Source organism: Dufourea novaeangliae, unplaced genomic scaffold (genome assembly GCF_001272555.1).
Source record: "Dufourea novaeangliae isolate 0120121106 unplaced genomic scaffold, ASM127255v1 scaffold23, whole genome shotgun sequence".
Lineage (NCBI taxonomy): Eukaryota > Metazoa > Arthropoda > Insecta > Hymenoptera > Halictidae > Dufourea > Dufourea novaeangliae.
Window position 1 is genome coordinate 609,362 of NW_015373894.1, and position 10,615 is coordinate 619,976.

The following is a 10,615-nucleotide window of genomic DNA, read 5'->3' on the forward strand; positions in this document are numbered from 1 at the left end:
TGTCTTCTTTTTATTATCCTTCTTAACCATAGGCATCACCTGTTTTATACAAAAGAATATTTTCTCGGGGTGTATCTTGCACTGTATGGACGTTAATGTTTATTACAAATCATTTTACTAATATCTAATTTGTTTCGGTTTCACTCAAGTAAATAATCGCACACTAGAACAGTTAAATACAACTTGTTGGATATATTATTTACGACAATGACTGTATATAGAATAATATGTTCTGAGGTGTATAATACAGCACATTGAAAGCACCACAATGTGTCGAAATGGTTGTTGAGGTAACGTCTTGTACATAATAAATAGAAACTGTAGAAAAATGGCAGTTAGGAACAACAGATAGAAAACATTCGTCTATCAACTAAATGCTCACCGCATCATTGACACGTGTCGGTGTTCACACATGACACGTACAAAAATTTATACTATAAAACACAGTTCAACAGAGCGAACTGATTCTTTTCATACATACACCTATTAAGAATACTTGTCCCCAAAACCCAAACTAAATTGAAAAAGGCTAAAACAGAAGCAACATTTTCACGCGTATTAGGCAAGTTACTTCCATCAAAATACAATATTCCTCTTTAATTATCCTCCCTCAAACAATCTACAATCTCGTTACATCAATTGATCGGTAGGACTATATGGGAGGGACATGGTACTTAACCCTTTTTTGTACTTGGAATGTCTAAAATCTAAAATGTCACGCAACGAACGTAACAGAAATCATGCAAAAACTGGTTGCACTACATTTTGGTGACACTAAACTCATCCCTATTCTCCGTCTCATTGTAGCTGTTAACAGTGAACAAATATTTTCTCTGCGTGGCGATATCCGTTGTGGTGTCGGGCTCATTTTTTTCTAAAACTCGTTGCCTACGTCGTATACGATTTCCTATCATAGGAAAATACAAATTCGGATCCAACTCAGCCTTTTTCTCTTTATATAATAGCTTTAAACAGTAACTAAGCGACAGTCCTACGACGAACGTAAATACAAAACCAAGTGGACCGTACCACATGTACGAAATACGGTACATATAGACGTAAGATGAATCGCCTGTTACCCTAAACCAGAAACAAAAGGTTGACCTTGGTGAGAAAATTAGCTCAATTTAGATTAGAACTGAAAGTCTACGATATTATTTCTACTCACCCTGCGAACTCCGTCGCCTGATTCAAGGTAGACATGGTTGTATTCGCAAGACAGCTTTCGATGGACACTGGCAACATTGGTGGACTTGGTCTGGGTTGTCCAAAAGCAATCCAGAATAGAAAGGCCAAAGATGCACTGGCAGCGGATACAGATGGGATTTCTGTTGCTGTTTCAGTGAGCATACCAAGCGTGAAGAGTCCCAAAAGAGGACCTCCCACTACACCAAATATGGTTAGGCTGACCTGTGATAACAGTGTGAATAAAATTTCGTTAGTTTTTAGTGTATGTAAAAATACACGAATATATCGTTTAATTATTAAGGGTATCACCTGTAATACACCACCCAACAATTGAGCTAAAAATGCCAAAGCGATGGAAACAATACCGAATACGAAAGCAAGCAATTTAGCTAGAGTTGTTGTTGTTGTAAGAGATAACTCGCTATCACGACACTTCTTATAGGCGGGTTTCAAGTAATCTTCTAATGTTACTGCAGCTAAGGAATTCAAAGCTGCTGAAATTGTGCTAAGGCCAGCACTAAATATACCTAAGCAAAAGTCGTATAAGAAGCAGATTAATGTTTCGAAATCACTACGCGCGAGAATACGAAGAAATTATATCGTTGTAAAATTTTTAAGAGTATTATTATTTAACAGTGCGAAGCAGTTATAAAACCCTTACCTGCTATAAAGAGACCTGGTAGACCAGGTTTATCAGACATGGTGTCCATAACGTAATATGGCATCAACATATCGGACGATGTGATCTTTTTCTGTTTCAAAGGATCACATTTGGAATATTTGCTATAAATTGCTAACCCGGAGAAACAAGTAGTCATTGAAAGTACGGTTAAAATTGGCCATGCTATCCACAGTGCCTTTTGGGCTGCTTTCATATCTCTGAAAGTATTACACTCATTAAAAACAATATATCTTTTAACATTTCCTTCTAGTTCTAGATATTACGATTCTTACTTCACAGTCAACATTCGTTGTACTTGAACTTGGTTCACACCATACAATGATAAAAATGTACACAGACCTCCAATAATAAGACTCCACCATGTATGTCTCACTGTTGGGTCTACAGAAATACTAGAAAAAATGTATTAATTTTTTCAATTGTTGCATAAATATTTCGACTAAATTTTCTTATAGAATTAAAGTACCTGTCGAATTCAATTCTACCACCAGCCTCTGCGATACGCCAAATTTCACCTAATCCTCCAACTTCATTGGCAGCCGTACCAATAATAACAAAAACAGCAACAAACATAAGGATTCCTTGAAACACGTCCGTTATTAGGACGGCTTTAATGCCGCCTATGCTCGAGTAAAAGGCACAGACTAGTCCAATAATAATAATACTGCCTGCTTTAGAAATTCCTGTTGTGGCTTCCAATGCCAAAGCAGGTGCATAAAGCACAACACCTGAATACAGGAGCAACTGAATCCAGTATACAAAACTAGCCATCATCCTAGCTTTAACACCAAATCGTTTCTCTAGATACTAAAAAAAAAAGAAAGAAAAAAATCATTCAAGTCTTTGACAATAACTTTGTCCACATTCACTTATTCCACCAAACCTCATAAGCACTTGTTGCTTGGAGCTTGAAAAATACTGGTAAGTACCCATAGCAAACAATGGGTGTTCCTATCAGGTATGATATGTTAATTACTACGAACTGTGTCCCATATGTATAATTTTCTGCAGAAACACCTAATAATGTTATAGCAGACATAAAGGACACTACAAGTGCTACTCCTACAGGAACAATGCTCATTGATCTGCTAGCTATGAAGTATTCCTGTCAAAGTTGTGGCATTATTAATGTTTCATACAGAAACTGTTTTCATTTTTACATAAGATTTCTCAAATAAATACCTCCATAGTCTTTTGACGCCCACCACTGAATCTGTAGTAGATACCAATACCTACACTTATAAGTAGTGTAACTGCTATAACTATGTAATCCTCCCATTGTAATTTACCAGGTTCTGTCATACTGTTGGTCCTATAATTAAAAAAAAAGGAATAATTAATTATACTTATTGTTATATTTTTTTGCAAGTGTATAATAGACAATAATTGACTGTGTGTATTTGAAGAGATAAAATGTAATCTATATTAGACAAACAGGGTCTCTTTATGCTTCATATCTTTACGAACCACCTTAAGCAATGTTTACTTTTTTGATTTATTAATGAATATCCAGTTATCGTCTCACACAATACTCTTCGGTTATGCACAATAAACCAAAAGAAAGAAAGATAATTAGTACAACAGAGTTAATTGCTTTCGTCGTTAATAAATGAATTCAAGGACTGTGATAATAATTAAAAAGGTCAAAGTAATTTATATAAAGCGATGTGTTATTCAGAAAGAAATAACTTCAATAAACATCACACAAAAAGTGGCAAGTTTTCTGTAATACTAATTATTCCATATCGATCATACTATCGTCTCTCGATGATCCTAAATCCCGGGATATGACAGCGTGACGTACCTTCAATTAAGACCTCATGTTATTACTGATATGAACATGTTATCATTGACACCAATTAACAGCTATTAGAATTCTGACTTTCCGTTTCCTATACGTTACTTACAATTAATTTCTTTGTCCGAACAAGGAGTCAGGATAATATCCTGTTCCATCTAAGTCATTTATGGCATAAAAACGACGGTTCATTTTGTCAGTAATCGAGAAACGACATTTACAATTGAGTTGGGCAAGCACGTTGACTTACCAGGAACAAAGCGTTGCAACGTCGAGCACGGATTCAACTGATAAGAACGATACGAACGTCTCATCGCGACCCGCACTGCGGGTCTACACTGTTTCCGATTGTCTTTAACGACTTCAGGTTCTCTAATCGTGTCTCCGTACGTGAAAGCATCACCGTAATCGCGCTAGCACGTGCGGAGGAGTTAGAGTTCAGCCGAAAGAATATGGCCTCTGAAGGTTATTGTATTGCCCCCATCGTACTTCTCAACTTTCATCTCGTATTTAAAGAAATTTCAGCAGAAAATCAATAAATTCCAAAGAATGTAATATCCGATGATACCTTGAAACTTTATTGTTTTCCCTTACTCAGACGAATTTGTAACGCGATACCAACGTCTGTTGGTTAGGTTTTGCTTAGTTACCAGCTGTGTATAAGGTTAGGAGCAGCTTAAAAACCAATATTCCGTTTGAGTAGTAGTTGATTATATACGTAAGTCAGTAAATTAAAATCTTAATTGGAAGTTATTATTGGGAAGAGATCTATGGTTCGTGTTTGAGAACTACTGTGAGTCGGTCTTAAATTAACGATCATTCGCGGCTACGGGGCAAAGGTAACGAACATTTAAAATTTAAATGTTCGACCATAAACCACCATAAACGATTCGATACATCGAATGATTTGAAATGGCGGCGTACAGTGAAAAATGTGGAGACGATTGTGCCTTTGACTATAATGAGGATAAACAGAAAGGAGTGTGTTTAATCAAAGCAGAGTAAGTTTGCAGTACCGTATGTTTCAAGTTTCACCATTTATTTGCTGACTATTGACATTTGAAATATGTTATATTATGTTGGCTAATCTCAACTATCACATGGTTGTCATGAAAACCTTAATAAATATTACTCCAATTACACGAAAAACTATTGCAGGTATATTCTTGATGATCACGTGAGACTCTTAAGCGAAGAGTGTTTAACAGAAAGGGACAAACAAAAAGTTTCCAACAATGCAGAGGATGAACCAACTGCAGTGGTTGAACCACCGAATAAAAGATTTAAGAATGACAACAAAAAGGAGAAACTTAGGGGTCAAAATAAAGCTAGGCCAGCTCCATTCAAGGCTCAGCGACAGGTGAATCTGTGCCCTTGGATAGCAGATCAAGCTGTGGGTGAACCCGAAAAGAAATGCGACAACAAACGTTGCACATTTTTGCATGACAGGGTAGAGTACTTAAAAATAAAGCCAGATGACATTGGGACAGAATGCTATCTATTCAATCGCAGTGGCAAATGTCCCAGAGGTGCTGCGTGTAGAATAGGCTCTAAACATTTGACAGAGGATGGTCTGAATATTATTGATAAAGAAAAGGAGGAAGAATTTAAGACGAGGCTTCCTTCTACCAAGAATCACTTGAATAAGAATCTTCAAATGCAGCTGAGAAAACACAAGTACAATTTCTCCAAAGCTGAGAAAACTGTCCGAGCAAACGAGCCATCCAGGAAAAAGGCAACTGTAGAGAAAGAAACCGAGCAATCCATAGTAAAAAATGGTTCTGCTACAGATATTCCAGTAACTGAATCTAATAATGAAACCTCTGTGATAAATAATACAGAGAAAAATATTGGCCCAGTCGATGACTCTGATCTAATAAAGTGTAGAGCTTCGGAAAAGAAGAAAATTGATTGGAAGAATAAAATATTGTTGAGTCCCCTGACAACTGTAGGTAATTTGCCATTTAGGAGAATCTGCAAAGAGTATGGTGCAGACATAACTTGTGGAGAAATGGCTCTGGCACCAAAGATATTGCAAGGAGCTCACGAGGAATGGGCACTTGTTAAAAGGCACGAATCAGAGGATGTCTTTGGTGTACAACTATGTGGTAATAATCCGGGCGTACTAACCAGATGTGCGCAATTATTGGACGAAGAAATTGATATTGACTTCATTGATCTGAATCTGGGGTGTCCTATAGACTTGATCTATAGACAGGGAGGTGGCAGTGGAATGCTTAATCGGCTGAATGTATTAGAAACTGTTGTGAAATCTGTTAGTCAAGTTATGAGTATACCATTAACTGTCAAAACTAGAACAGGTGTCTATATTGACAAACCGATCGCCCATAATCTAATACCGAAGTTTCGTGACTGGGGCGTATCCATGATCACTGTGAGTAAGTTACTTATGTTTTTGTGTTTGCATCGCATAATTATAATGCAGTATAGTAAATATTTCTGATGCAAACTATGTATCGTATTATTAGGTTCATGGTCGATCGCGTGAACAGAGATATACAAAGTTAGCTGACTGGGAGTACATAGACAAATGCGCAAAAGCAGCACATCCTGTACCTGTGTTTGGAAACGGTGACATTCTGTCGTTCAATGATTACCAGAGGATTCAAAATACCTACACAAATGTACAGGGTATCACCGTAGGTCGTGGTGCATTAATAAAACCATGGATATTTACTGAAATAAAAGAGAAAAAGTTGCTAGATGTCTCGAGCTCGGAAAGATTTGATATTTTAAAAAAGTATGCCAATTACGGTCTCGAACATTGGGGCTCGGATACCCGAGGAGTTGAAACAACAAGAAGGTTTATGTTAGAGTGGATTTCTTTTTTGCACAGGTGAATAAGTCGTGTTTCGCATAGTAACCCTGTCATTACTTGTATACATTATTAATACCATTTCTACTTAGGTATATTCCTATCGGTATTTTGGAGAGACCTCCGCAAAGAATCAACGAGAGACCGCCATTTTACCGAGGTCGCGATGACATGGAAACAATGATGGCCAGTTCGAACTGTGCAGATTGGATTAAATTATCGTACGTGTACCATTTCTGTGGTCCTACCAAAAGTATTATCATTCTTTTAACATTGCATTTCTTGTTAGGGAGATGTTACTAGGGAAAGTGCCCGAGGGATTTCATTTTTTGCCAAAACACAAGGCGAACTCATGGAAGTAACAGGTTAGGGAGGAGATGTAATGATGTACAGCGAATTGTCATAAAAACAGAATCAATAATTTTATACGAAGACATCATGAAATAAACAATCGTCCGATGGAATAAAATCGCTGGTCGCAGAAGCGCCTGTTTGTTACGTTCGCTCCTTCGATCATTGAATCCCGAGGGCTCGTCCGCATGAAAATTCAATAATGTTCAGCTATGTCTCCGAGGGAAGGCTTCTCCCACATACACTCACAACCACTAGCGATCTCCTTGGTGTAAGGTTCCCAACATTCACTGCCCCATGGTCGCTTCACCAGGACCAATGTCCTCCATTTCTGGACACACTGGGACCCAGGATAGACGCACTCCTAGAAGAAACGGAACTCATTTGGTGCCAAATGGACCTAATCGCAAGCTACAAAAGCTAAAGAGAAATAACAACTGCCCTCCTGCATTCTACCTGCTTTAAAGAGTTCACGGTGGTCTGGCTGTCGCCACGGATAGGGTAATTCTTACAATAGACCTCCTGGTAGATCGGTGGTTGGTACTCGTACTCGGAGTCGACTAGCTGCACTTTTCTAGTTACGGTTTCGCAAAGGTTATAGTACTCCTACGAAGAGAACGTGAAACGGTCAGAATCGGATTGCTGAACGAAGGCATATATTTATTTCTCCTCGTTGGATACAGGACCGACCGGTGTCTGACTCGGATACAAGACGGACAGTAATGAATTTCGACTATTCCTATCCAAGGGCTGCTCCTCCGCCTGTTTCTGCTTCAAATCGTCGTCGTAGTACTCGTCTGGATAGGACACGTCTCGAGCGAGGGGAAGACGTTGACGTTGAGGGTGAATGGTTTTAGGATCGTTGTACGTTCTCAGCATACAGGAATTTTCGTAGTCGTTATCGATTTTCTTCATGAATCTGTAAGCATCGTGGGCTGCATATACCATGCCGGCGAACTGGAAATTTATAGGACAAAAGTGATTAGAATGATGAATACCAAAATTGTATAAAATGTGTAAAAATACTTGTCCCGCAAGGGAACTTTGGCACCCTGAAAATTTCGATTCTTCAAGGTACACTGAAGTTTCCTTGTGAGACTTATCCCCAGTTACAGATCGTTCTACCTTTATACACAGTGGGAATAAAAATGGCACCTCACTGTTTTCTTCGATCGAACTTGTACATAATTGTTGCAGAGTGACGAATTAGTGTTTCACGGTAAAAAAGTATTGTAAGTCAAGGGATTCAAACGGGGAGAGCCATCAATGATCGACGATCGTTCTGCCGTTTTGTCAGTTACCATTATTAAACGACCGATTCACTCCACTTCCATTCCCACTTAGCGGAACCCCTCCGGCGCACGATTTATGCTTTATCAAGTTTGATAGGTCTCCAACACGAGCCGAGACCTCCGTCAGAACCATGAATTTTAACGGATGACGCAACGCGCGACGCCAGAAAATGCGATTAAAGGACACCACTGGTCGGCCTCAACAATTCATTAACCGAATGGACTAGTGTATATCGACCAAGGAGACAATATTTAAAAAGAAAACGTACATTACAATGGCGTGTCTTGAACGAGTCAATTACTTCATCTTGCATAAGACCTTCCCTAGCAGCAACAGTTTTCAGTCTGCCTCTGCAAGGTACCATTTTGTAGAGTACCCAATTTATAATTCAACTGCATTTCGTGTAAAGTAGGGGCAAAGTAGTCGCTATAATGCGTGGACAAATTAATTTTTATAAAAGACTGAAAAGTATGAAATTTTCACGGAGGAAAAAAGAAAATCATTTGATCGGAATTAGTGTTTTCCCTATCATTTTACGGTGCTCTTTCTCGAAATTTCAAATGATTTGTACAATTATCAATGGGAACGATGACGTCAGGGAATCATGGTGATGTATTGATGAATCTTTGAAGACGACGATAATCCCGTGAAAAACAGTACAAACCGGTCAGCAAGGTCGATCGTGATTGAGCTGACGTGCTTCGCGTCGTATGATATAAATTACTCTTCCCCGTGCCGATCGCTGTGTTTCGCGGTGCAGTAACCGTGGCATGACGTAGTATTAGCCAAGTAAAACCAGGCGAAAAATGTGAACGATTATTAATCTCTTCCAAAAATGATCGAGCAATTCTGGGCCCCAAAATTTGTGTCATTAATCTTTTCCATTCTCTATTAATTTCTGTGTCGTTTCTGTTATTTTTTATGTACAATTTTATGGTACTTTAAATTTTTCTTTGTATACCGGGTTAGACAGAAATTAGAGATGTGCGATATTACTTCCAATATCGATAAGTATATTTTTGTTAAATACTGATAAAAATATCAATATGAAAATCCTATCAATTCACGAATTAAAAAATAAGCTGAATATAATTAAGAGAATATCATTTTCAAAACGAATTTTCCAAAATACAAATTTTTGTATAGTATTAAGAATTTATTTTATTTAAATTACGATTCAAAGCATTCAAATGAAAAGAAGTAATTTACTTTTCAAGTAGTGTTTATTCGTTATTAGAAAATATACATAAAAAAACGTATAAATTTCAATCTTTTAAGAACCAACAGGTTCAAAATAATAACCCAGATAGCACATGACGTCTTGAAGACGTTCATTTTACGGCTATTTTAGGTCTACGCCTTTGAGCTGTCTTCAAGGCGTCATGTGCTATCTGGGAATTCTTGTTGAAAGTGTTGTATAGATAAATGGTTTCTCATTTCGGTGAAAATTAATGTAAGTATTTATTCTTTTTTATAAAAAAATATCAATACTTTGACAGAAATTATTCGATGCCTGTAATTATTAGCAGAGAGGAAATATTAGTTTCTAAAATAACGATATATACAGTGGTCGATAAATATCACCCACCACTAACAGCTATGCAAATATCATCGTCAAGAAGCTAACGTAATTTTAACTAACTCTGTACTTAAGGATAGTTTCAGTGGCTGAATAGGAAAGATGTAAATCACTTGATTCAAGTCCTAGAGCAGTATATTACTCTCCTCACCAGGGCCTCTAGTATTAGGCGTACCGTCACGGATCTAGTTCCTGATCAGTTAAGTAAATATAGGTACGGTATAATAAGTTTATTATAATAAAGGTTATTTTCCAAAAAAAGATACTAAATAATTATTAACTATTTTGAAATTTATACGTAAAATTCGACACGTCAGAGTACGATACAAACATACAGGGTGAGTCAATAGGAACTACTGTCTAAAAAAGTTATTATTTATTGTATTAATTGCCCATTGATTGTATCAGAAAACGTTTAAATGGATTATGTAGCATTTTAAGGGCCACGTCAGATAGATACAACTCGACTTTTTTGTATCTTATTTTTTTTATGTATCAAGGTGACCTTGAGTTTTTTCAAGGTCAACGCATCTGTTTTTTAATACCATCATGCTATAGGTCGTTGAACTCGTCCTTTCATCGACAACAACGGGGTGTTAAAAAAAAGATGCATTGACCTTGAAAAAACTCAAGGTCACCTGATATCTCAAGAAAAATAAGATATAAAAATATCAAATTGTATCCATCCGATGCGTTCCTTAAAATATTACACAGTTTATTAAAACGTTTACTGATACAACCAACAGGTAACGAATTATTTTAGATAGTAGTTCTTATTGACTCGTCCAGTATATTCTATTACAGAAATATACGTATTATGTACACAGTATATTATAGAATTTCTTAAGGTATTATTCTTGACAAGCTCTCCTTTCTGTTCAGCACTTC

General features: G+C 37.2%; 3 protein-coding genes across 3 annotated transcripts; 1 reads left to right on the forward strand and 2 right to left on the reverse strand.

Moving 5' to 3' along the window:
* Nucleotides 1–758: 758 nt before the first annotated feature.
* On the reverse strand, nt 759–4,231 carry LOC107189304 (putative sodium-dependent multivitamin transporter). The gene is made up of 9 exons (XM_015577802.1): nt 3,919–4,231; nt 3,053–3,182; nt 2,754–2,975; nt 2,337–2,677; nt 2,143–2,262; nt 1,850–2,067; nt 1,498–1,715; nt 1,169–1,410; nt 759–1,080 (listed from the first exon to the last, which is right to left on the reverse strand). Exons 2-9 carry the CDS (start codon nt 3,170–3,172, stop codon nt 759–761), a joined length of 1,803 nt encoding a protein of 600 aa, XP_015433288.1. The 5' UTR covers nt 3,173–3,182; nt 3,919–4,231.
* Nucleotides 4,232–4,580: 349 nt separating this feature from the next.
* LOC107189602 (tRNA-dihydrouridine(47) synthase [NAD(P)(+)]-like) lies at nt 4,581–6,956 on the forward strand. The gene is made up of 5 exons (XM_015578169.1): nt 4,581–4,669; nt 4,827–6,063; nt 6,158–6,525; nt 6,597–6,725; nt 6,794–6,956. The coding sequence occupies exons 1-5, from the start codon at nt 4,581–4,583 to the stop codon at nt 6,864–6,866; spliced, it is 1,896 nt and encodes a 631-aa protein (XP_015433655.1). The 3' UTR covers nt 6,867–6,956.
* On the reverse strand, nt 6,948–8,512 carry LOC107189313. Its single transcript, XM_015577814.1, has 4 exons — nt 8,450–8,512; nt 7,570–7,812; nt 7,312–7,461; nt 6,948–7,219 (listed from the first exon to the last, which is right to left on the reverse strand). Exons 1-4 carry the CDS (start codon nt 8,510–8,512, stop codon nt 7,052–7,054), a joined length of 624 nt encoding a protein of 207 aa, XP_015433300.1. The 3' UTR covers nt 6,948–7,051.
* Nucleotides 8,513–10,615: the final 2,103 nt, after the last annotated feature.